General features: G+C 41.3%; 1 protein-coding gene across 8 annotated transcripts; it reads left to right on the top strand.

Moving 5' to 3' along the window:
* The first annotated feature begins 247 nt into the window (after positions 1–247).
* Positions 248–22301, top strand: LOC142062101 (SERTA domain-containing protein 2-like). 8 transcript variants are annotated; one of them, XM_075104087.1, is made up of 4 exons: positions 248–2223; positions 2304–3751; positions 10638–10766; positions 18627–22301. In XM_075104087.1, the coding sequence occupies exons 3-4, from the start codon at positions 10708–10710 to the stop codon at positions 19480–19482; spliced, it is 915 nt and encodes a 304-aa protein (XP_074960188.1). In that variant the 5' UTR covers positions 248–2223; positions 2304–3751; positions 10638–10707; the 3' UTR covers positions 19483–22301. The 8 variants fall into 8 exon arrangements, with proteins under 8 accessions (XP_074960188.1, XP_074960189.1, XP_074960187.1 ...); XM_075104088.1 differs by having other exon boundaries at positions 1567–2064; XM_075104086.1 differs by having other exon boundaries at positions 1567–2219.
* The last annotated feature ends 3 nt before the right edge of the window (positions 22302–22304 follow it).

Genomic DNA, 22304 nt, shown 5'->3' with positions numbered 1-22304 from the left:
TAGAGAAGGGGGGAAAGGTGGATTGGTTTCTGGTATGTGTTAGCACTGGCTGTGCTAGGGGAAGACTGCTGCCAGTAACTCAGTTGTTTTCTGTAGACCCGAACTAAGGAAGGCGCTGAACATGAAGAGAGTACATTTCTGCGCCTGAGAGACTCTGCCTTCCCACAAGTGACCTCCCCTACTACACACTATCCTTTTCAGATTCTCAAACCTCTAAAATGGGGAGGGTGGGAGCAGGGGAGTGTTCATGAGATAACAGTGTCACCTCCACAAAAATGAGGCCACTGAGGTCATGATTTCAACAAGTGCTTTAGAAGCATCTGGTTTGGGGAAAAATGGCATTGCTTTGCTAATTTTTTTGAACTTGATAACTCCGTCACATGAAACCACGCAGTTGGTGTGAGTCTTCAGTGAATTTGAAACTGCTTTTTGTATTAAACTTGGACATGAGATAATCCAGTAGTTAAACATTGCTTCCTGAATTAAAGCTTGATTAATTTTGTATTAAACTATGAAAGACTGTATAGATATGTGAAGTTCAGTCCATATAATACAACTGAACCAAAGAGACAAGCCTATACTACATGTTTTAATCAATAGAGACATCACTCATAACTGAAAGGTGTTGCAGTAGTATATCCTGCTTCAGGAGGATACAAATATTGATGTGAACTGCTGTATCTCACAGCAATGTAACAGTCAGTTTTATTAGGCATTGTTGTTTGCAGTATCAGAGATTCTTCCTTCAAAATTATAAATCCACAGGAGATTTTTCCTTGATGCTTTTCCCCGTGAATAGAGCCACTGAATTGGATGACAGATGCCTTAGGGTAAAGCAGAGAGCCAGGCACTTTCAGAGTTTTATAAAGGGGAACATTAGCATTGAGTTGAATAACAAAATATCTTCTGCCCCTCTGGGAAAGTTCCCCAAAACTGCTATGAACTGCAGTTCAAAATCCACAGGTTTGAACAGCTGTGGGTGTTCCCCTCTGCCCTCCCTCGCCTTACATTTTCATTAGCTGAGCAATTGTATGTTAAAATGCTTTCCCCCTACCTCCTTAGTGTGCATCAGTCTCCACGTTACAGGTAGGAATTAGTATAATTTGTTCATAACTCTGCAACTGTATATGTCAAATGCATATGTGTGTGCGTATATATATGTATCTGTATCTCACTGTACCGGGCATCTAGTTGGGTGCATTCCTTTACTGAGGAAACTGTGCCTAGTTAGAGCAATTCAAAGAGACTGTTTGGCTTAACAGGAAAGGTATTAGGTAAGTATGCATTTATGTTACGCATTTAAACAGAAATAGATATCCTGTTTTATTACATTCTTAAAACTTATGCCAAATCTTATGTGCTTTTACATGCCTGATATCTTAGCTCTAGTCTTCAGCAGGTATAAGAATTTGTACTGCTGAAACTTGCACAGTCACTGTCTAGAACTGATGTGTGCCTAGAACTGGTCTGACTTTGCAAGGACCAGTTAGTGTAAAATCAGCTTGTCTCCCTACTGCTTTATTGGGGAGTCTCACTCTAAATCAGCCGCTTGTTCTGGGTAGCTTCTCTTCACATTTAAAGAATTTAAAAAATATTTTCTAACTGGCATCATAATGTCTTTGCTGGTCCAACGAGGTCTTAGTTAAATATGCATCACTTAAAAGTTAATACAGTATATTTCCCCTCTTTGTATTCCTCTAAGATGCTGAGTGACTTCAGAAGTGATAGGGTGCCTGTAAGATGGTGAATTTTAATTATTTTATGAACTGTTACTACAAATGGCAAGAAATGATACTTGCTGATGGTGATTTTCTTGTATACACATAAATGGGAAATAATTGAACCTCTGTTAAATTAGGAAGGGCTTCTGTAAGATTTTGCTACCACTTCTAGCAGCCTTTTTTCTTCTATGTGCTCCTAGGGAAAAGAGTCATGAAACTTGCATGGCAGTCAACTCTGTCTGAAACAAGGCTGCTGGTCTGAATGATGTTACCCAGATTTAGACTTGCACAAAAAGAAGTACTTTCAAGCAAATAGCTAACATCAAATCTGCTTCCTTCTCAGGTAACCTTGAATATTTGTCTCGTTCTGCCTCTGTGCCTATGGTTTTATTTCTCCTTCTCCCTTGCCAGAAAATCCAGAACAACTGGAGCGTCTGGAGCTTGGGCATTCAGCAAAGGCAAGAAGTGTGAGGATCCAGGCTGCGTTAGCCAGGGCTTGTGTGTATGAAAGCTTGTCTGCTTATCATTTCCCCATTTGTTCGGTGTTTGTTGGCTTTTTTTAATCCCCTCTCTCTTCCGCAGCTCTGTGAGTTTATGTAGCAAAAGATGCTGCCTGCCTCTGTGAATGCAGCCGTATTTGCCTAAAGGACAAATCTGGTGAATGAAGAGGGAATTGTCCCTTTGGATGAAAAGCATCTTTCCAAACTGCCTCGGAGATCCGGCAGTGAGGGGTTTCAGACCTGAACAGGTTAGGGATTCACATGCGAGTGTTCACACTCAGCGGGAATTGCCTGTTTTCAAAGCTGTCCTTAGACTTTTTGAAGTCTCAGGTATGTCTGGACTGCTTTAGTAGGCATTTTAAAAAGCATGATTGTAAATTGATAGTACAGTTTTATATTGTAATCATCAGTCCATTACGGATGTCTTGTGCCCCAGAACATTGATTTGAGTGTATGACTGCTGCACAGTTCTGCAACTTATTCCATATTCCCATAAAACTAAAAAAACCCTGTCAAAAGCTAGGATGAAAAAAAATACCCATTTATTTGCTGACATCTGAGATAAGACAAATAAAAATGCTTTCAAAAGTGACTTCTGTTCAAAGTGAAAGTATGCTCATGTCTCAGGCCTAGGATGTGTAGTCCCTTATGCAAAAAAATAAAAAGACTGATCATGACAAATTTTGATGGCTCATCAACTCTTAAATGAGTGTGATTTCACACTATGGGAGTAATACTAAAAGTACAAAACCACCAAGTTCCAAAGAAATTAAATATACATCTTAGTAAAATATGTATTTTTGTCAATTTGGCTCGTTCAACTAGAAGTTTTCCCAAGGACTGTCTAAACTCCTTTTGGTGACTCTTGCAAAGTTGACAGTTAAATTTTCCTGTTTTCTTCAAGGAAGTTCCACGAAGAGGTGAGATGAGATCCCGCTGAATAATAAGTTGTCAGGGAGGAGATTTACTTCTGATGTCTGTAGTGACTTGACTTTTTTCTTGTTTTTAGAGCCAGTGAAAAATACTAGCATTTCATTGCCTGACATGATTTTCATAAGTTTGTACGGTAGCTTTTTTTAGAAAAAATAATTACTCCTTTGTTTAACCAAGATTCCCCCAAAATGAGTGTTTTATGACCTGAAGAATTATTGTGGTAAATGTTGACACACAACCAACATATCAACAGGAAAATATAAAGCTAGAGGCAACTTTCCATTGCAGGGAAAACATTCAGTAATATCATCTGTCACCTTTTTAGGGAGGAGTAATTGAAGATACAGGTGATTACATGACTTCTTGCAAAAACAGAATTAAAAGGAAATGTGTCCACATGTCTGCTGTACTTGGAAGTCCCCTAGGAGCATGTGGGAAGTGGCAAGTAATACTGCAATAGTAAAATGCTACAACAAAGGAACAGTGTATTGTATTTTTCATGTGCCCATTACAGATAAGACTTGGAGATCAAGAAAATGTAACTTCAACATTGGGTTGTGCAAGCTTCCAAAACAGGACTTCCAAAGGGAAGTGCAGGTATGTTGCTTTAAAAAAAAAAAACAAAAAACCTGAAAGAGTTTAATACTCAGAGGAGAAAAACAGTACCTACAACAAATGCACTTTTCTGTGTTTGAGATCAGTACCGAGAGCAAAAATGCTAGATATGGGAAGTACTGGGTGTTGTGATGGTTCTTTGTCCAGTGAGCTGTCTGAAGGTCAAGATAAAATTGTTGAATTGTTATTTATTTTAACTGAAGCCCAGTAATCTGGTTTGCTTTTGTGTCTCTGCTTTGTTTGAAAGGTATGGGGAGAAAGTGCTTTTTCTTGAAAATTTTGATGCTTTTGATGAAATAGAATAATGGCTTAATTAGTACTCTGACAAATATTCAGTGTTGTTTTTTTTTAAAAAAAAACATCTTGAGTCATGGCTTTTTTTTTTTTTTTTTTAAAACTTGAGTAAGTGTAGGGATTAGTTAGTACTTCACAGAGGCTTTACCACCAAAAAGAGGTGGTAAAACTAACCAGGCTTTAGTGCATTAGGCACTACCCTTTCTCCCTTTCCTAGGAAGTATGGCATGCGTGATCGTGTCATTCAGCCACAGAATAGCTAATTAATTTTAACCAAATCTGTCAGATCTCACAGTCACTACATTTTTAGAAATTTTTTTTTTAAGTGTGGAGGTGAAAGGGAGATCAGAAGAAAACTGCGTTCTGTATTGATATCCAGTAATCCAGATAAGGGAGAGACATACAAAAGTTTCCAGGCATGAGACCAGCTTCAATTAGAGCTTGTACCTTAGACACAGAGGCAATTAATCACAGGCATAAATCCATAGGAAAGCTGTCTTCATTAGTTCCTGTGTTCCTGGAACGTTTTGAATAGATGCCTAGTCCAAGGGTAAGTAGAAAGAAGTAGCAGACCTCCAGTAATCCTTTCAGATGAGTTATATGGAGACCCTGGTTGGTTTTAGGGTTGGGTCTTTTTCTGGTTCATATGAAATTTGCTGCAAAAGCAAAACTGCTCATGAGAATGCTATACTGGCCTGCTGCAGTGAGTATAGTCATACTGAAAGACCCTGTTTAAGTCATAAAATAATCATATTAAGTCCTCTGTTTGCCTCAAGGTTAGTTTAAGGCAAAACGGGAGAGTATTAAAGACTCCTAGAACATGACCTCATTTGAGAAAGTAAGGGCCTTTTAGAAAACTTGTTGTGAAAGACCTTACATGTGAGCTCAGACCTCTGAATTCTTCAGCTGGCTCCTCTAGCTTAAGATGCAAGTTGCACGGGACATAAACATCGCTAAGCTGAATGAGGTTCCAGTTCTCGTATACGAATCCCACCATTGACACTTTACACAAGCCGAAAAATGGCAAAAACTTTTGCAAATAAACAGTGTCTTTTGTGTAAGTTCTATTAACTTCTTCAAATGTTGGGCCATAAATCCAAAGTTCTGATGTGTGTGTTTAAATAACTCCCTGTTAATTTTTTTCATAGAACTTGTCAGAGCATGTATGAAACAGAACTGACCTTTCTAAAAACTCCTGCTGTAGAAGGCACGCGCACCCTTTCTGTTGAACAAAAACTGGTTACAAAACAGCTGACCACATCAGGTTAATAACTTAAGAAAGAGCGGGGAAAGCGGAGCGACTGGTGTTGGTGTCTGCCAGAGGTCTGCTGACCGGGGACAAATGTGCTTTACCCATCTAGACCCCTGGCAGCGGCAGTCAGAACGGGAGGAGATGGAGGCGAAGGGGCTATGAGAATGGCGGGGTGGCTCAGGTACTGCAGTAACTCGCTGTAGCTCTGGAGAGGAATGAATTGACCGCTGTATCAGTGCTGTGGGGTTGCCTGGAGATTGTGTAGTTTTGGCCAACTGGGGTCAAGTCTAGGAAACCTAATTTTTGCTTGAGTTATTAAAACATTTTGGTGGTGCTGCTGGTTAAATTACCCCTTTATATGCTGCATTAGACACAATCCTTCCAGATATGTCCCTTCTACACCAGCTACCTTTGTACGCCTATCCTGCATCTACTCCTCAGAGATAACCCCTACCATATGGCAGGGGTCGGTCCTGGTGTAATGCTCCTCGTTGTCCCTGGTTGACTTGGGCAAAGAGAAGAATCCTGAACATCTTGGAGTTACTTTTCCACTTAAGCCACAGCGTATGGTAGGAAGGGAAGGGGTTACAGGGGGGGATATTTGGTCCACTCCTCCCCCTCAGCGCTGCCACCGGTGCCCTGTTTATACCTGGTGCAGCAGATGGACTGTGGGGTGGGGGTGTCACCCCTCAGCCATTCGGGGAGGCATCATCCTCTCTGGCACAGCCCCGGCAGCATGGCAAAAGGATTCATTAATGCTTCTTGCAGCAGCGCTCGCTCCCCTTCTGTGCTCCGTGACCCCCAGCAGTGAGGTCAGGGCACAGCTGTGGCCCAGAAATGGGTGGCAGCACGCTGCCGGAGAGGTGGCCTGGAGATACAGTCCCCTCACCTCCAGCCGTGGACCCTGCCGGGGTCAGCCACGGCTTTCTGTGCCTCTCTGCTCTTCGCCCCTTCCTTCGGGTCACAGGCCCTGCGCGCTCCTGCCCCTTCACAAATGCCCATCAGGAGACACAAGGGTTAAAATCCCTTGGACCTGAGGGGCTTCATAAAACCATCAGTTTTCTTTAGCTGAATAATGACAAAAAGCAACTCCTGTTTCATCAAAGTTGTAGTTTATCTCCACCAGCCAACTGCAAGTGTTTCTGTAAAATCTATTAGACCAACATGCAATCTGTGTGTGAATTTGGTCTGTGTGCGCACATTCCGTGTAGGAAGAAGCTGTCTGTCCGAATGTGCTTGATTTTTGTTTGGTTTCACTGTCCTAGGGATTAATCTAAACCCATCTCAGAGAGCTGAGAAGCTTTTTGGGGATTCATCACGTAACCCATGGCAAGGTTCGACAAAGGCTCAAAATCAATCCTTACAAGTACTTGAATGTCAGATTTTGAAATCTGGTTTGCACAAGCACTTGTGCCAATGTAACTCGATTACGCAAATGCCCACGGAAAGCAAATAGGAGAGGTTTGAACATGGCCAAAACCACCTCATCTCTAAAGAAAAAAAAATTAAAGGGAATATTTATGGAAGAATTGTGCAATGTTTGATGTGGCTTTATCGCTGGCTGAGACGTGTGCGTCTTCTTTCCCAACTGCCCTGGAAACGGGAGTTGTAGGAACGCTGCTGTAGGGAGGCCCTTGCGATTCCCGATTTAAATCGGGCAATTTCTGTCACAGCTAACTCTTTGAGTTTAAACCACAAAAAGAAAAGGGGGGGTTGGGTGGGTAGGGGGTGCAGGGCTTGGGTCGGGGTGGCCGGCGCCGCCCCTGGGGCCCTGCCCGGCCCGGCTCCGCCCTGCCTGCCCTGCCTGCGGGCGGCGGCGCGTGCCGCCCCGTGCCTGCCCGCGCGCTCCGCCCTCCCCCCCCAAGCCCTCGTCAGCGGCGCCCGCGCCGCGCGGGCGGGGCCGCCTGCCGGAGCGCCGCGCCGCGGGGACGGGGGGACTCAGCGGCGCCCGTCTTCCGATTGGGCGAGGCTGGCGGGCGGCCCCGCCCACCTTATCTCTGTCGGCTTTCTCATTGGACGGTGTAGCGGGGCTAGTTGGGAGTCCAACCTCTCGGCTTGTCGGCCAGTGAGAAAATGGTTGCTGGGCAGGTTGAAAGGGCGGCTGGCCAATGGGAAGGTGGCCAGCTGGCGGGCGCCGTGCACGCAGCGCCCCCCTCCCTCCCTGCTGCTGCCGCCGCGGGCGGAGGGAAGGGCGGAGCGGAGGCTGCCGTGGCCCGGCGGGGGTGGCGCTCGCCTCCGCCTCCTCCCGGTCGGAGTCCCAGCCCCGCTGAAGGGAACCCGGCCGGCTGGGTAGGGAGGGCACGGCAGGCTGCGAAGGAACGGGGGGGGCTCCTCCGCTGCCAGGTGAGTCGCCGGGCCGGGCCGGGCGGCTCCGAGGGAGGCGCCGTGAGGGGGCAGGGGGCGGGAGGGCAGCCGCCACCCTCCGCGGGCGAGGGGCTGGCGAGCCTGGGGCGGGTGGGGGGGGCTACGGCGGGGAGCAGCGGCGGCGGCGGTGGCGGAGGGAGGGTTGGGCAGGGCGGGCGGCTGGGACGGGAGCGGCCGGGAGCCCCGGTGGGGGGGGGGCGGGGGGCACTGCCCGGGGTGGGGGCAGGGCGCGGGGGCCGGCGGAGCAGCGGGGACAGGTAGGGTCCCTTTGGGACTGGCGGGAGGGCAGGCACGGCGGGCCCCGTGAGTTACGGGGCGGGGTGGGGGGGGCGGCGAGCGGGGCAGCGGGAGCCGGGAGTGCGGTGGAAGTTGGGAGCGCAGTTATAATTAGCTTGGCCGGGGTCTCCGGTGAGCCAGGAGGAGGAAGGGGGCGGAGTGTAACTTTTCGCAGCTCGGGAAGCCCGAGGACGTCTCTGGTTACGGCCGCCGCGGCGGGGGGGCGGGGGGCGGCCGCCTGCAGGAAGCACCGGCTCGTCTCCTTCCACAAAGGCCAAATGGTGGCCGGCGCCCCGGCGCCCTCGGGCTCTGCCGGCGCTGGTGCGCTCGCAGGGGCGGCGGCGGCGGCGGGGGAGGCTGCCCCTGCATCGCGGCTCGCTCATCCCGGCGCCCGGGATCGCCGCTTCGGCAGAGTTGCGACTGCTGTGTTTGCTGCAGTTACGTTCTTTAATAGCAGGGTTTGTTTGGCTCGGTAAACGCGTGTGTTAGTCTGAACTGCGAGTAGGTGGGCAAGGCTCGGGGAGCGTAAGCTCGGTCTCTCTTGCGCATATCGTAAATTCATCTCGCTGATAGATGCGGTCAGTAATTTCTGCCCCTAGATAGGCCTGGAATTTTTCAAACTATGTTGGAACACTTCATTTCCAAAAACGTAGGTAGGAGCCCTGAGCGGTACTTTTCTAGTTTGTTTTGGGATCAGCTGAGATTCTTTAGTACAGGTAGTTAACTGCAATATGAACAATACCATAAACATTGAAATTAATGCTATAATCTAAAATGTCCTGTAAGCCAGTACTAGGAAGCTGTGAGGGAAGACAGTAACAGAAAATGAAAGGAAAAATCTGCTGCACATACAATTCCTAGTGATTTACAGCTAGCTACCATGTGTCTTTTATATATCTCCATATATTTTTTTTTAACAGACAGTAAAAACTAAACTTAGTACATTACCTCTGTACTTAGTCTGACAGTCATCCCAGTGTGAAATCATATAGGAGAAAAATCATAACCTCAACGGTTAATTTTGCAGGAGTACTTTTAAGTATATAATAAAGGAATTAAATTTGAAAACTTCTTGGACTTCTAGTAAAAGTTCTAGCGCCTTCTAGCAAAAAGGTTGGACTTCTAAAGTAAAATTAAGAGTATTAATTTTTTGTCAAATGCTTTTAGCTTTTTTTAAAACTAAGGTGTGATATATAAAACTTTTCAACATTTTAGTATCCTTGTTAGCATTTTTAGGATTCTTTAGTGCTAAAAAGACTTAACGTTCTAAAACATTTGTTCCTTTATGTTCATTGTATAGAAAATGCAATTAATGTACACCTCTCCCTGTGACCTAACAAGTACACTTCAGTAGACTTCAGCAGTGACCTTCTGAAGTCCTGCTGTTTCAAAGCAAACAAGTTATGAATATCCATTTTTCTGTTTATTTTTTATCTGTTTTTTATTTACAAATACCATGGATCTCCTTGCGATAGGAAAGAAGTCGGGTTCTAGATGGAGGGAGAGAGATACTAATGTGTTTATCGCAGTGGGTTAGGCATGGCATTCTTAGGTCATGGGCATTTTACTGCTGTTTTACTGCATCTTTACAGTTCCAAGATTCTGTAAACAGAGGAGCCCTTTGCTTAGCGTCAGTCTATGACTTGCTGTGTAAGATGAACTGTATTCATTTACTTGTCCATCTGTCTAAATGTAAGGTAGCCTTTCACTATGTATTAAGATCTGTAGAATAACATATAAACTCTTGATCATGAAGGAATGTATTTATCTGTATAAGTACTAATTCCTGCTCTTGTGGTAAATTTGTGGAGTAATTGGTTTGCTGTAGTTGTGGGGCAGGTGTCTCTGCGTGTATGTGTATTGTACACACAAAAACATGTTAAATACAGTCAAGACAATAGGCTGTTAGCTTGTATAAGGACTTTAATTCTTGGAATTAAAAAACTTTGATTCTTCGGGTGGAGCTGACACCTCAAGAGCATAGATCATGCAATTCTCTCCACATCCCCTAGCCTAGTTCATAGTTTACTGTCACTTCAGCCTTTTCACATTTCCCAGAGTTTCCAGTGACTTGATTTAATCCATTTGGTCTCTGGCCAAACTGAAAATATTGCTTTATCAGGGTTTTGATGAAAATTGTGCCACACTGAATATTATATGCAATCACAGGACATCCTGCCAGCTATCTTCTCGTATTGGTTTTGTGTATGCTGAAAAAGAGGAAAGTGAGGAAATTTAATAAAAATATAACTCCTTTTGCAGCCTGTAAATGTTAGGGGATAGCTCTGAAATGTACTTCTTCGGTTTATGGTATTGTCTCTCCTGATAGGTGATTTCTGAGACAATTACAACTGTAAATCAGTGTTCAGTAACCTGAAGAAGTATCAATGCAAGTTCTTATCCTAAAGCCTAACACTTAAAGGATCAGTGTTCTGTTCTGTGGTATTCATTTATGAAAGATCATTTCTATGTTTTATGTGTTCATAGGGGAAACTATTAGGTCTTCTTATTTCAGTGTATTAATGAACTTCAGTTTTTCTTATTCAGTTTAACTTTTAATAGGATTTAGCACAAGTCGTTTAAAACGTATTGAATTGTGAGCTTAATACTTGTGGTTTAAAAAGAATTTCACACAGTAATGGAATACTCTATTTTCGTTTTTGTTTTGTTTTTCCCCTTAAGTCACATCATCCTACCTCGGTGGATGGCTTGGCCTCTTGAATAGTTCAAGACTCTTGGATGACCACACTTTATGCAAAATCCAGAATCTTCCTGCCTGGGCGCCTTTCTGTTTTCTAAGGGTAACTACTTGTATGTTTTTATGAAATTGTATCTTACGTGCGTAGCGCATGTTCTGATAATCAGCCTTAGATGTTGTATTTGTGGGTTAGAATGGTAAACTGAAAAACAATTTTTAAAAACAGGGTATAGAATATAAAGTAAAGTGCTTCAGGCTTACTGAATAGTATAAGCTCTTTGGTTTGACTATTCTGAATTTGCATTTCCTTTATAATGAGGAAGTACTATAATTAACAAAGAATATTGCCGTAAGATCCCGTTTCTTGGAAATTAATTAACTAAGGCCTCAATCTTACAGCAAGGGCCACTGTTCAGCAGATGAAATTGAGTGTTACAGTCTTATCTAGTGAGGAGAAGGCTCACAACTTGAAAAAAAGTTGTGCGCTACTCTTAGAGAAAATTTAAAGTGATTTCTGATTTGGTTAATGAAAATTATTTACCTAACTATCCCATACAGAGAGCTAGAGTAAATGTATGGTCTTCTATCAGGAAGATAAAGCTGTTTTTCTTTGTTTTTTGGGTGTTTTTTTGGGGGGGTATGTGTGGTGGGTTTTTTTGTGGTTGCTTTTACTGTTAATGGTCTGGTTTTTCTGTTAAAGTATGGGCATGCCAATTTGATGTAGTTAATAAGCTATAACTTTTGTTATTAATGGATCTTTATTTAGATCACTGTAACCCTAAAGTACATGTCAGTGTTCTGTAGGCAAATACATCCAGTATCTCTGTATTTGAAGTGAATAGATACAGTAAAGAAAACAGATTGAGAACTGTTCAGTTGATTAGAACAAGCTGCGAAGAGGTATGTCATCACATTTGCAGGTCTAATGATTGTTTGTCTCTTCAGTGAGATAGTTTGGTGGAACCCTGGTGGCTTGGTTCTTGTTGTTTGGATTCCTTTATGTTCTCATTTAATTACAGTTTAGTTTTACTAGGGGAGTTTCTAGTTTTAGTAACTCTTGATCATGTGTTAACTTTTCCCAACTACTATTGATCCTTGGTTTTAAATGCTTCTGGACCCTTCTGCTAAAAAAAATCTACCTAAAATTCCTGAAAAAAAAAAAATCTGTTAAACGCTCTTATTAAAAATACACACCTGTGAGCTTTATTTGTAAAGGTGGACATAAATACACAAGTGTAGAGGGGAAGAGGAAGGAGAAGAGTGACGGTGGTTTACTTTGTTTTCCTTTAAGGATGGAAGTTCTTCTCTACCTAACACCGGTACTGCCTCAGCAGCTTTCTCTATTAGCCTCTAGAGATAGATATCAGCTGCTGAGAATACGGTTCATTTACTGTTGTAAACAGCCCAGCTCCACTTGTTTTAGCTTGTGGAAAGTGCACATCCTAACAGAGGAGTTTATTCTTCAGAGCAAAATGTTGTGCTCTGAAATTAGCTTTGATAGTTTGTAAAGCAAAGATCTTACCAGTGCTTTATGAAATAAAATAGGAGTAAGGAACTTAGGAAGATGTCCTTCAAGGGGAGGAATTTTCCAGATCCCATTAGACATAAACAGGTTGTGTGGGGTGGGATTGAAACTAACTTTTAAATCAAGGCAAAACTTACTCCCAAGTGCTTTGTAAACATCATTTCAGCTCCTAAAATATTAGTGTATGATACATATTTATTCTCTAGTTCCACAAATAGTGAAGTGACAGTGGGAAGGTTATGAATTCCAGACTAATTCTGTGCTAAACTCGGTCTACCTCTCATTCCTTTCCTCTTGTTAATGAAACCTATTCAGCCTACTTTTATTTTGAAAATGCGGGAAAGGATGTTAGGAACATCCATAGGTCTGGGGTTTTTTTCTGTGTGGTTTGGGGGGGGGGGTGGGGTGTTTGTTCTGGATTTTTTGGGTTTGGGGTTTTTTTAAGTCTGAACAGTAACATATCTTCGTTCTGTGTTCCAGTTGCTTTAGTAGTAACTTTAGGTGTACTATAGGTCAGGATTTGGTGACCAAAGAGTTTGATGTTAATTCTCCCCTCTTTGAGAGCAGCTATTTTCTGATCATTTCTAACTCCTGTGAAGAAGTTGTTACATAGGAGTTTAGGTATGGGAGTAAGCTGGTAGGACTGCACTCCGCCCTTTATGCACACTTTTAGCCACTTGCGCCTTCTCCAGCAGTTACTTATCTTGGCTAAACTGGGGCAGAGCTTTGGGGGGGTGGGGAGGCAATGGACTTAAATACATTTTTGTGTATTTTTAAAGTGTCTTCAGCTCCAGATTACTTTTTACTTTGCTGTTTTCTAAGGTGTTTAATCCTTCTTCCTTCGCTTCCTTCTTAATTTTTGCGGACAGCCAAGATGTGATGTTATGGGGATCTCCAACACTTGCTGAGGACACCAGATCAGATCCACTGTTCTGTGTAGTCTGACAGCTTACTGTGTTACGTAAGTCATGTTTAAGTGATCAGCGTTAAGTCCGGATGGGAGGAAAGGATTTATACTGTGTCTGTCAACTGTACCTTCAGTCTTACCTTTTTCTTGTGCAGCTTCTTATATATGGAATACTAGTCAAGAGCCAGTCCACTGCTTAATTAAAACAATGGACCTGTGTTGCCTAAGCTAAAATGTATGTTGGGTAGGGGAAAGATTATAATTAAAAATAGCATGTAGCATACATCAAATAATGCTGGGAAGTAACCATAACTGTAGGGATGTTTGTCTTCCTTTGCACTTCCTGCAGATAGATGTGTGCTTGCAAAATGGGTGTCCATGGAAGAGACGAGAGAGCGGGAGATCAGGCTATCAATTGGCTTCAGTCAGTCACTAACACAAGTTTACAATCCAGAGAAACTTCTGTCCTTTTTTACTGTTACGTGCTGTCTACGGTTACAAGCCAAATGAGACCTTGAAAGGGAATTAACCAAATTACAATAGCAAGGAGTCTCTAATTTTCATTCTAATATTTAAGTTTCATTACTGAAAACTAGACAGGCAGCTTTCACTCATGAGGTGCTTACACCTATTCAAATCTTCTATTTCTATCCTATGAGAAAAAGCAGTTTATCACTTTGAGGCAGTCTTGTGCTGAAAAATGCAATGCTGTGACAGTATGAAAAGGATCAAGCAAGCCTGAGTTTAATAATATCCTAAGAAGAAAACCCAGTCAATGAAATGATTTTGACCTGCATATTGCAGGCCAAGTACTTTATTGATGATCTTGCTTTTTAAACATATTCTAATGGTAAATTAATAACTATTGTGTCGGTGACTGTAGTGCTTGTCTTGTGCATGAAAAGTTCATGTTCAGCCAATACTAACTGTGGCAGTTGTGTCTTACATACTCATGTTTTTTGAAGCTTTACTGAAAATTAAAGCTGTGTGCAGATCTGAGTTCTAAACATTAACTTGCTCTTAAAACCTTTTTTGGAAGGTGAGGAAGAGGAAATTAAGTAGTAGTTTGCCCAGATAGAAGTAATTGAGGGTTTTCACATGCTGCATTCTTCTTTGTGACTGTTTCCAGCTGTACTTCCTAACCATGTGTCAGCGGCAGCTGCACTGCACTATCAGACCCTGTGACAGATGGAGCTGTGTTTTTCCTCTGAAATGGTGGCACGAGTCCTGTATTGTCCACAGCGCATTGCAATGTGAATTTTTCTTGGTAGCCTGGAATGTTTCTTCTGAGTAGCTGCACGCTCTGACCAGGCCTGTTTGTTTGGTATTCTGTGTGGATTTGCCAGCCAGGGACATGCCTCTTCCCTCCAAGTTTTTTTCAAACCATGGTACGGTGTAGGATTACAGTGCATGGATGCTTCTTCCCATCTTAGCAGGGAGGAGTTTCTGTAAAATGTCCTCCATGGAACTGGAAGAAACTGAGGAACATGCTGTCAGGGGCAGAATTTCTACGTAGAGACTCATTTGTAGTTCAGTGATGTGGATGGAGAGTTTGGTTTGGTGCTCCTAAATGTTAAGTTCACTTCGCTTCCTTCTCTCTACATCTGCAAAATAATTTTAATTAAAAAAAGCCTTCTGCCATAAATGGCCTGTGGCTCAGTTTGCATTACTATAATGAGGGAAGATGAGAAAATGCCAGAAAAAACTTGATGTGGCATTCCTCATTGTTCTTGGTTTTTTCATGACAGAAGATTCTAAAATAGGGCATCTGAACTCAAAAAAATTTGATTGTTGAACTTTAAGGAAAAGTTCAAGAGAAAGGTGACTTACGGCTTTCTTCTTTTATTATTGAACAGCTACGTATAAGACCTCACATTTGAAGTTGGCATCAACTTTAATTTTAGTTCAGCTTATTTACTTACAAATTACAGAGTTATCAGATTGGCGTGTTCCAAAATCCTGTTACTTGATCCAGTTTTTTGAGATCTGAGTAGGTTCCTAGGATTAGGCTGGAGTAAGGAGAGTGCAGTTTCTGGACATTTTTTGTGTTTTAGTATGCCCAATTTGTGTTGCTTTGAACTGGCTGTGCTGTTCTGTCAGCTGATTGAAAGGACTGGCAGCTGTGCAGCAGTCACTCAGTAACACAGGATTGTCTGGGCATGGTAGCATGGATTTTTGTGTGGCCTTACCTTTGTTTTCCTTAGTACCAAAAATTGAGGTGGGGGAGTGCTGCATAATTAACTAACGTGATCAACACCTTTATATTGCAAAGTAATGCTATCAAAAGAGAGCTTTTGACAGGTGTGTGAGTTTTGGGTTCGGGATGTGCGTGTTAATACGCAATGCTACAAAAGGAAAAGTTATTTAGAAAATACGGAGTAGTTTATTAAGGATATGACCCTGTCAGAAATTCTTGTGCTAGAAAGTAAAGCAAAAGGCCTGATAAAATGTAGATTAGCTAGTAACAAAGACGCTTTGTATCTTTTGTAGGTCAGCAGCTGAGTGTGTTTGAGAAGAACTGAAATTTAATGTCTCCTGTAGCAACCGTGAGACTAGCCATTTTTAAATCCACTGTACCAGTGGTACTCTGGTTTTCATTAGCCTTTTCCAGATTTTTATGTAACCTCTGAAGTAATATATCTCCTGGAGGGAGACTTAGGGATCCTTGCAATTAGGCAAAATTCACATTAAACAGGCAGAATTTCTAAAACATAAAATAGGACTATGTGTATTTAAAAAAAAAAAAACCCAAAACAAAAAAACTTTGACATCTAGAGAGTGGGGAGCTGGTTAAGTGAAAATATTTGAAGTTGGAGCAAATAATGTTTATTGCACTTCATTTTTATAGTTTAGAATGCTGTCATGCTCAAGCTTTGTTACATATTCCTAGAATGCTCTGGGACAAATTTTATGAAGGAGATTTGAGGAATGAAAAGGAGGATGTCTGTATGTGGGCATGAAATATTTAGCCTAATTAGACTGCTGTATGACTTCAAAAGTTAAACGGTTCATTTTGAGTTGTTTTCGTGGAATTATGTATGTTTCATATGACGGTTTGCCTGCCTTAAGCTTGCTTACAGAATTTAAGTACTAGCACATTTCTGAGATGTTAGAAATTAACATTATTTATATAATTCAAATAGATAAGTCTAGTATTTCCTGTGTGTCTAATGAAGTGTAAACATATTAAAATATATTAAAAGCAATAAATTGTCAAAACCAACCATTCTGAATGCATAAACTGTCAGAATTACTCTTCTCTGTATGGTCTTAATTCCAGTCCCTTGTGTGAATTTTGGTCTGCTTTAATTAGTTAGTGGGGAGGAAAAAACCTAGTGTGCAGTGTATAGGAAGGATAGTTCGTAGTCAATGAATACCCATTTTGATGTATATTTTTTCTTTATAGTGATGGTATGGGGTAATGCCCTAGGTAGTACACAGCATTTAAATGCTACTTAAAATGAAGCGCTAATAATTTTATTGTCAGTTTTCTGTGATTTCTGTGACACTAATTGCCTTCATGATATGTTAGGAGTTGATATACTTAGCAACACTTTACAGTAAAAGTCCTGAATAATTGTGATTTTTTGCCATAGATTGTGTCTAAAATTATCAGTTGCTGATGGTGTTGTCGATAATCACCGACTGAGGCATCCTCACACGCGCACTGCCCTCCCAAATACTTTTTATTATTTTATTTGGTGCCTGAACTTTGTATCCAGATTTCTGCTGACTTTGTAATTGAGTGCTCTGTTCTGTCTGGTTCTGTTAGCTCTAGATGGGGTGCTGGGGTAGGGGAGCAGTATGTGGTAAGTGTGGGAAGATCACCTAGGTGAACAGGCGCACCACATCCAGACACCTTATGTTTTCTGAAGAGATTCAGCTGGTGCTGTGGCAGCTTAGGAGAAAACTTTGGAGTAAAACAGACTTCCAAAGTTAAAAAATAGCAGTGGCAAAATGACAAGTAATTGAAGTGTTTGGTGTTTTTTTAAATACTGAACATGTTCGTGAATGGAACTATAGGCCAAACTACTACCTGTTAAGTAAAAATGCATTCTTAGGACAAATTTGATTTCATCCAGGTATGTCCCTAAAAGAAAAAGTGGGTATGATCTAGAAGTCTTAAACTCCTTTACCAGCTGCCTGTTTTTTCCTGTGTGTCTCACAGAGAAGTAAGCACTGTTTGCTTACTTTCTGTTCCTGCAGAAGAGCCGAGTTCTCCAACAGCCTTGTCTAAGTGGGTGGATGTAGCCATGGAGTCCTGCAGTGCTTCCTGCAAATCTGGAGAAATCCCAAAAGTAAAAGAGGCTTTATCCTGCTGCCTTCTTCTTGTCCCCAAAAGTCTAGCAACAGGCTACCAGCTGGCAGCTGCGGCAGTCAGCTGAGCTCTTGCTGGCAGTATCCAGTGCTCACATGAAAAGGAAGTTGGGAGGCCCTCCGCAGCACGCGGGGTCTGGATCATTGTGTAGGAAGGATCTGCCCTTAATCTGCCACTGGGTGTCTAATTTATGATTGCTTAATTTTTGTTAATTGTTCGGGAGTGAGGTGTCTGATTCACGGACATATCAAGATGTGTGTAACCAAGATTTTACCAGTGTTTCCTGTGCATGGTGTACTCCTTTTCTGTGTTTATACAAGTGATTGCATAGTGCTTGTCATCCCTAATGAAACACATTGTATTTTGAATGGTAATTGCAAAATATCCAAGCACGTCTTTGTTTGGATTGTGTGTATTTCAGGTGTGCGTGCATATGGTTTTTTTGTACTGCAGTGTTCTGTACCTACTGTATTTCAATACAAAAGAACACAAAGCAGGCTGAAAGCAACTAAATTCTATTTCTTTCCTTTTAGCTATTTACCAAAATTGGTCACTTTTAAAATGCTGTTTGATAGCCGCCTGCTGGATGCCCTTAGTGCTGGGTGGTTCAACTGTAGTAAACCAACTTCAAGTCCCCAAAGAAGAGGGAGAGAAATGAGTTCTGAGACACTGAGCAAGACACTAAGAATACCTTAATGAGATTAAAGCTAGTTTCAATATCCATTTTTGTCTTAACTACTGTACCTAGGAATGAATGCTAAAAGGAAAACGTTGATATATTCTGTATATTTATTATAATCCTTAGTGTAAGCATCTTGATTTCATGTGGACATTCAGATGTCTCTCATCAATGAATTTTTGTATGCTATGCAATTTAAATGGATAAGAGGCTAGAAAGCTCACCTATTAAAGATTTTAAATAATTAAATTCATAGTCTCATAGTAGAGTTAAAAGTAAACCATAAAACTTTTTTTAAAAATTACTATGTTTCTTTCATGTTTTCTGTTTAAAAGAAATTGTTATGAAAGAATAGAGGTGGAAAATGCTTCTCAATGAAAGTAGTGTCTTGTGTAGGATTTTATTTTGTCTTTCAGTGCTCTATGGCATTAGAGTCTAAGTTAACCAATACGTGTTGTGCTAGACTTTTCAGAAGTGTCTGCTGACATCGTGCAGAAGAAGCAGTAAGCTTGCCCAAGATTAATTCATAATTTCTATCTTTCAGGTTCATGTTGGGGAGAGGTCTAAAACGCAAGCTGAGTGACTATGAGGAGAACATGGCTGGTCTCTCGAGTGCCTTTGATTCCAGTCGAAATCTGCCATATCCGCTTAAGAGGCAGTTGGTGCTTAATATGTGCCTCACCAAGTTACAGACGTACAAAATGCTGGTGGAACCGAACTTGCACCGCTCTGTCCTCATAGCCAACACAGTACGGCAAATTCAAGACGAAATGAGACAAGAGAGTAATCAGCAGCCAGTTAATGTCTGCCCTGGCATTACTCCTAGTTCTCACAGCTACACAGGGATGGAGTCATCTGGGATTTCTCTTCAGTTGCCTTCAGGTATTAGTCAGCAAGAGTCTAACTGTTGCGACTTGCGGCCTGTAGAAGACCCAATTGAAAATAGCCTGCTGATAGTTTCAGATGATGATATGTCATCTGCTATCTCGTCTATTCTGAAGGATTTAGACTTTGTAGAAGATATAAGCCCACCTACTTGTCTGGTTCCTACTGGAGATGACCAGCCAAAGTTTCCAGAAAATTCTGGTCTAAAACTAGAAGATGATAGACAGGATTTGAAGGCAGCTGAATGTGTGTTTGGTTCCTTTGAGATTTCAAATTCAACTAGTTACTTGAAGGATTTGGCAATAGATGACATTTTTGAAGATATTGACACTTCAATGTATGATTCAGACTTTTGTTGCCCTCCGCTGATGCCGCCCAGACCACCATCTCTTGCTACAGAAGAACCATTGAAAACCTTTCCATCTTGTAATTCTTCTTCAGCAAACAACATTCAGATCTGTAGAACAGATCTGAGTGAGTTGGACCACATCATGGAGATTCTGGTTGGATCCTGATACCTGTTTTACCCAAAGATACTTCTTAACTGCCACCTTCCATTTGATTTCAGGATAAAAGCCACTGGAAAAGTTGTAAAGAATTCTTGAAAACACAAACTAAAAATAATTTGTCCATAGTGGGATTTCATAAATGATTCCAAAACTTATAAACCAAAAAAGTGGCAGATTTTTTTTAAAGAAATATTTATTTATCAGAACTGTGCAATCATCTTTTTCCTTCCAGGGTATATGTGGAACAATAGGCACATACCCTTATCACCCTTCATGCCTCTTTCAATAAACTTTTTTTATGTGCAATTCTTAATTTGTCAGAAGAATTTACATGCAAAGCAAATTTCATATAAGATGATCTTTTACAAAGCCTCCACTTTATTTTTAATATCAGAGTCTATGCCAGGTTGGCATAATTCAAGTTGCGTAGTTGGATCGCGTGGATTGCAGACACATTACTAGAGATGGGTATATTTTAAAAATGAGACATGCTTTGCTTTCTTTCAGTCAGAAAAGCAGATCAAGAAGCTTATCAACGAAGTCTCTTGCATTTTCTAAAGCATTCAGAACTATTTATTTTTGTAAATTTTATAGTCTTTCTACATTTTACTACGTTATTTCATCATAGTTCAAATATAATGGACTTCTAGTTGGATGTGTTTAGCACTACCTCTGAGCTGAAATGCTTTAACTCTTTCCAGTGCTTCGTCTAAGACTGCAGATCTTTTTGTTTCTATTTTTTTTTTTTTCTGGGGGAAAGTACTTCTAACTCATTAAGCTGATCCTTTGACGGTGACCTAGCTGATTTGTGAAATCAAGGGTATTCAATGTTTAAAAACCTTTAAGTATTTACAAATGTAATTTATATGTAGATTGTGCAATTTAACATTTTTCTGTCAGTATTATGTGCTTAGATTTTGAATAATCTTGGCGTTCTTTAAATTAAAACTTGCTATGTACAGGTAGCTTTTTAATCCGTTTTGGAAAACACTGTCCTTCAACCCTGCTTTCACTACAAAGTTTAAGATGATTTTTATGTGCAATATTATTTAAAAAGATACACATTTGTATACCTGGCATTGTGGAAAGAAACGCTTCAAATTTAAAACTTCTAGCACCTTTGGAGGATACTCGAGAGTCAGCATTTCTGTATCCTTTAAGAAACAAAAGTTGAAAACACTTCTTAATACACCGGTGCTCACTGCTCGGAGTACTCCTGAAATACGCGTTGATACGTGGTGAGTCAGTGCTGACGACCGAGAGCCACCCTGCAGCCGTGTCGTGGGAGCTCGGGGCTCTGACGGCGCAGGTGCGGCGCCAGGGCTGGGGCCCGGGTGGGCTTTGGAAGCGCTGTGGCGGTTGCTGCTGATGGCGCTGCAGGTTGTTCTGGGGAAGGAGGGGTGCGTGCCTGTGGCAGGTGTGTATATAACTATATATAAGCGCACTCGATAACTGAAGATGAGATTTGCAGTGAGAACTATTTTCCTGTAAGATAGTTTGGATACTCTGTTTCAGCTTGAACTGAGGTCTGTATTGATCCTTGCTGTCATCTTCTGAACTACACACTTGCACATTAGTTTTGAGGGTGTTTTTAATTATAAAACTTTTACTTTGTTCTTGAAAGCTGCAGCACCTGTCCTGTAAGAAAATTTGCAGTTGTAAAAGCTTTGCTTTTGGTTTGTTGGGTTTTGGGTTTTTTGTTGTTGTTGTTGTTCTGCTGAAACTTTTCATGAATGGGGCATCAGCAGAGGAAGAAATGTTGCCTGTGCATTGCATCTCACAGAAGTTGAAATCCTGGCCCTGTTGAAGGGGCCAGGGTGTCACCTAGTATTTTGAGTCCTTACTGATGCTGTGGGAGACCTACCTTGTGCAAAGATCTCTCCTTTTTTTTTTTTTTTTTTTTTTTTTTACTGTGACTGTTTCGGTTAACAGTTAGCTGCCGATACAATTGGGTATCCCGAACCAATGGAGAACCAGTTCAGGTCACATCCTCGCAGCCATCGGGGTTGTTTAGCAACCTAAGGGTATAAATGTATTTATAAGCATATAATGTATTGATTCTAATATAAAACTTCTGATCTAAAGTATTTTGAATTGCTGGATAAAGGGATTTGTTTGAAGAGTGTATAAATAGTTCTTGAAGAGGTACAGCTTCAGAATGTACACAGATTGTGCATTGTGTATAGACTACTCTGGCTTTTCCTCAGCCTCTACTTTTGTATTAAAGATATGACTGAATAAATCCTTGAAATATTAAGGGCCTTCTGCACTGTGATGAAGGAGAGTTGCGGTTAAAAATGTCTTTAAATTCAGTGATGAGGAATAAAATAAAAGACTGCATCTAATTTCTTTTTGCATTTGAAAATACAGAATGTTACTATGCAGTAAAGATATTTTGGTATGAAAATTATATCATGCAGCAAATAGTGAACCCTTAATAAATCCACTTACTCACCTTGCAGCCCCTACAGAAACATGAGAGAAGACAACTTTTCAACATTTACAGGCTAAAGTTTTTTGTATACTTCAGAAATAGATTAAATTGTTGGTAGATGTTTTATGAACAATTCAGAATGCAGTTTTTGTTCAAGTGCTTGCTGCAAAGCTCTGTTTCTGATTGGTTGCTTGCATCACAGTGCCAAGACCGTGAGCTGGTATGTAATGCAGTTCGGTTGTGTATGGAACTATGTGCAAAGGGAAGTTTAATTTTTAAATATGCACAAACTAATTTTAAAATCCTTCCATGTAAAATGAAGTTAGAGGCTAGTTGTGGTGGACCTATTTATTGTATGTTTGGAAATAAAAGCCACAGTTTTGCAGTTTAACCA

The sequence above is a fragment of the Phalacrocorax aristotelis genome, chromosome 9, assembly GCF_949628215.1.
Source record: "Phalacrocorax aristotelis chromosome 9, bGulAri2.1, whole genome shotgun sequence".
NCBI lineage: Eukaryota > Metazoa > Chordata > Aves > Suliformes > Phalacrocoracidae > Phalacrocorax > Phalacrocorax aristotelis.
This window is presented reverse-complemented; position numbering and strand designations above follow the sequence as displayed.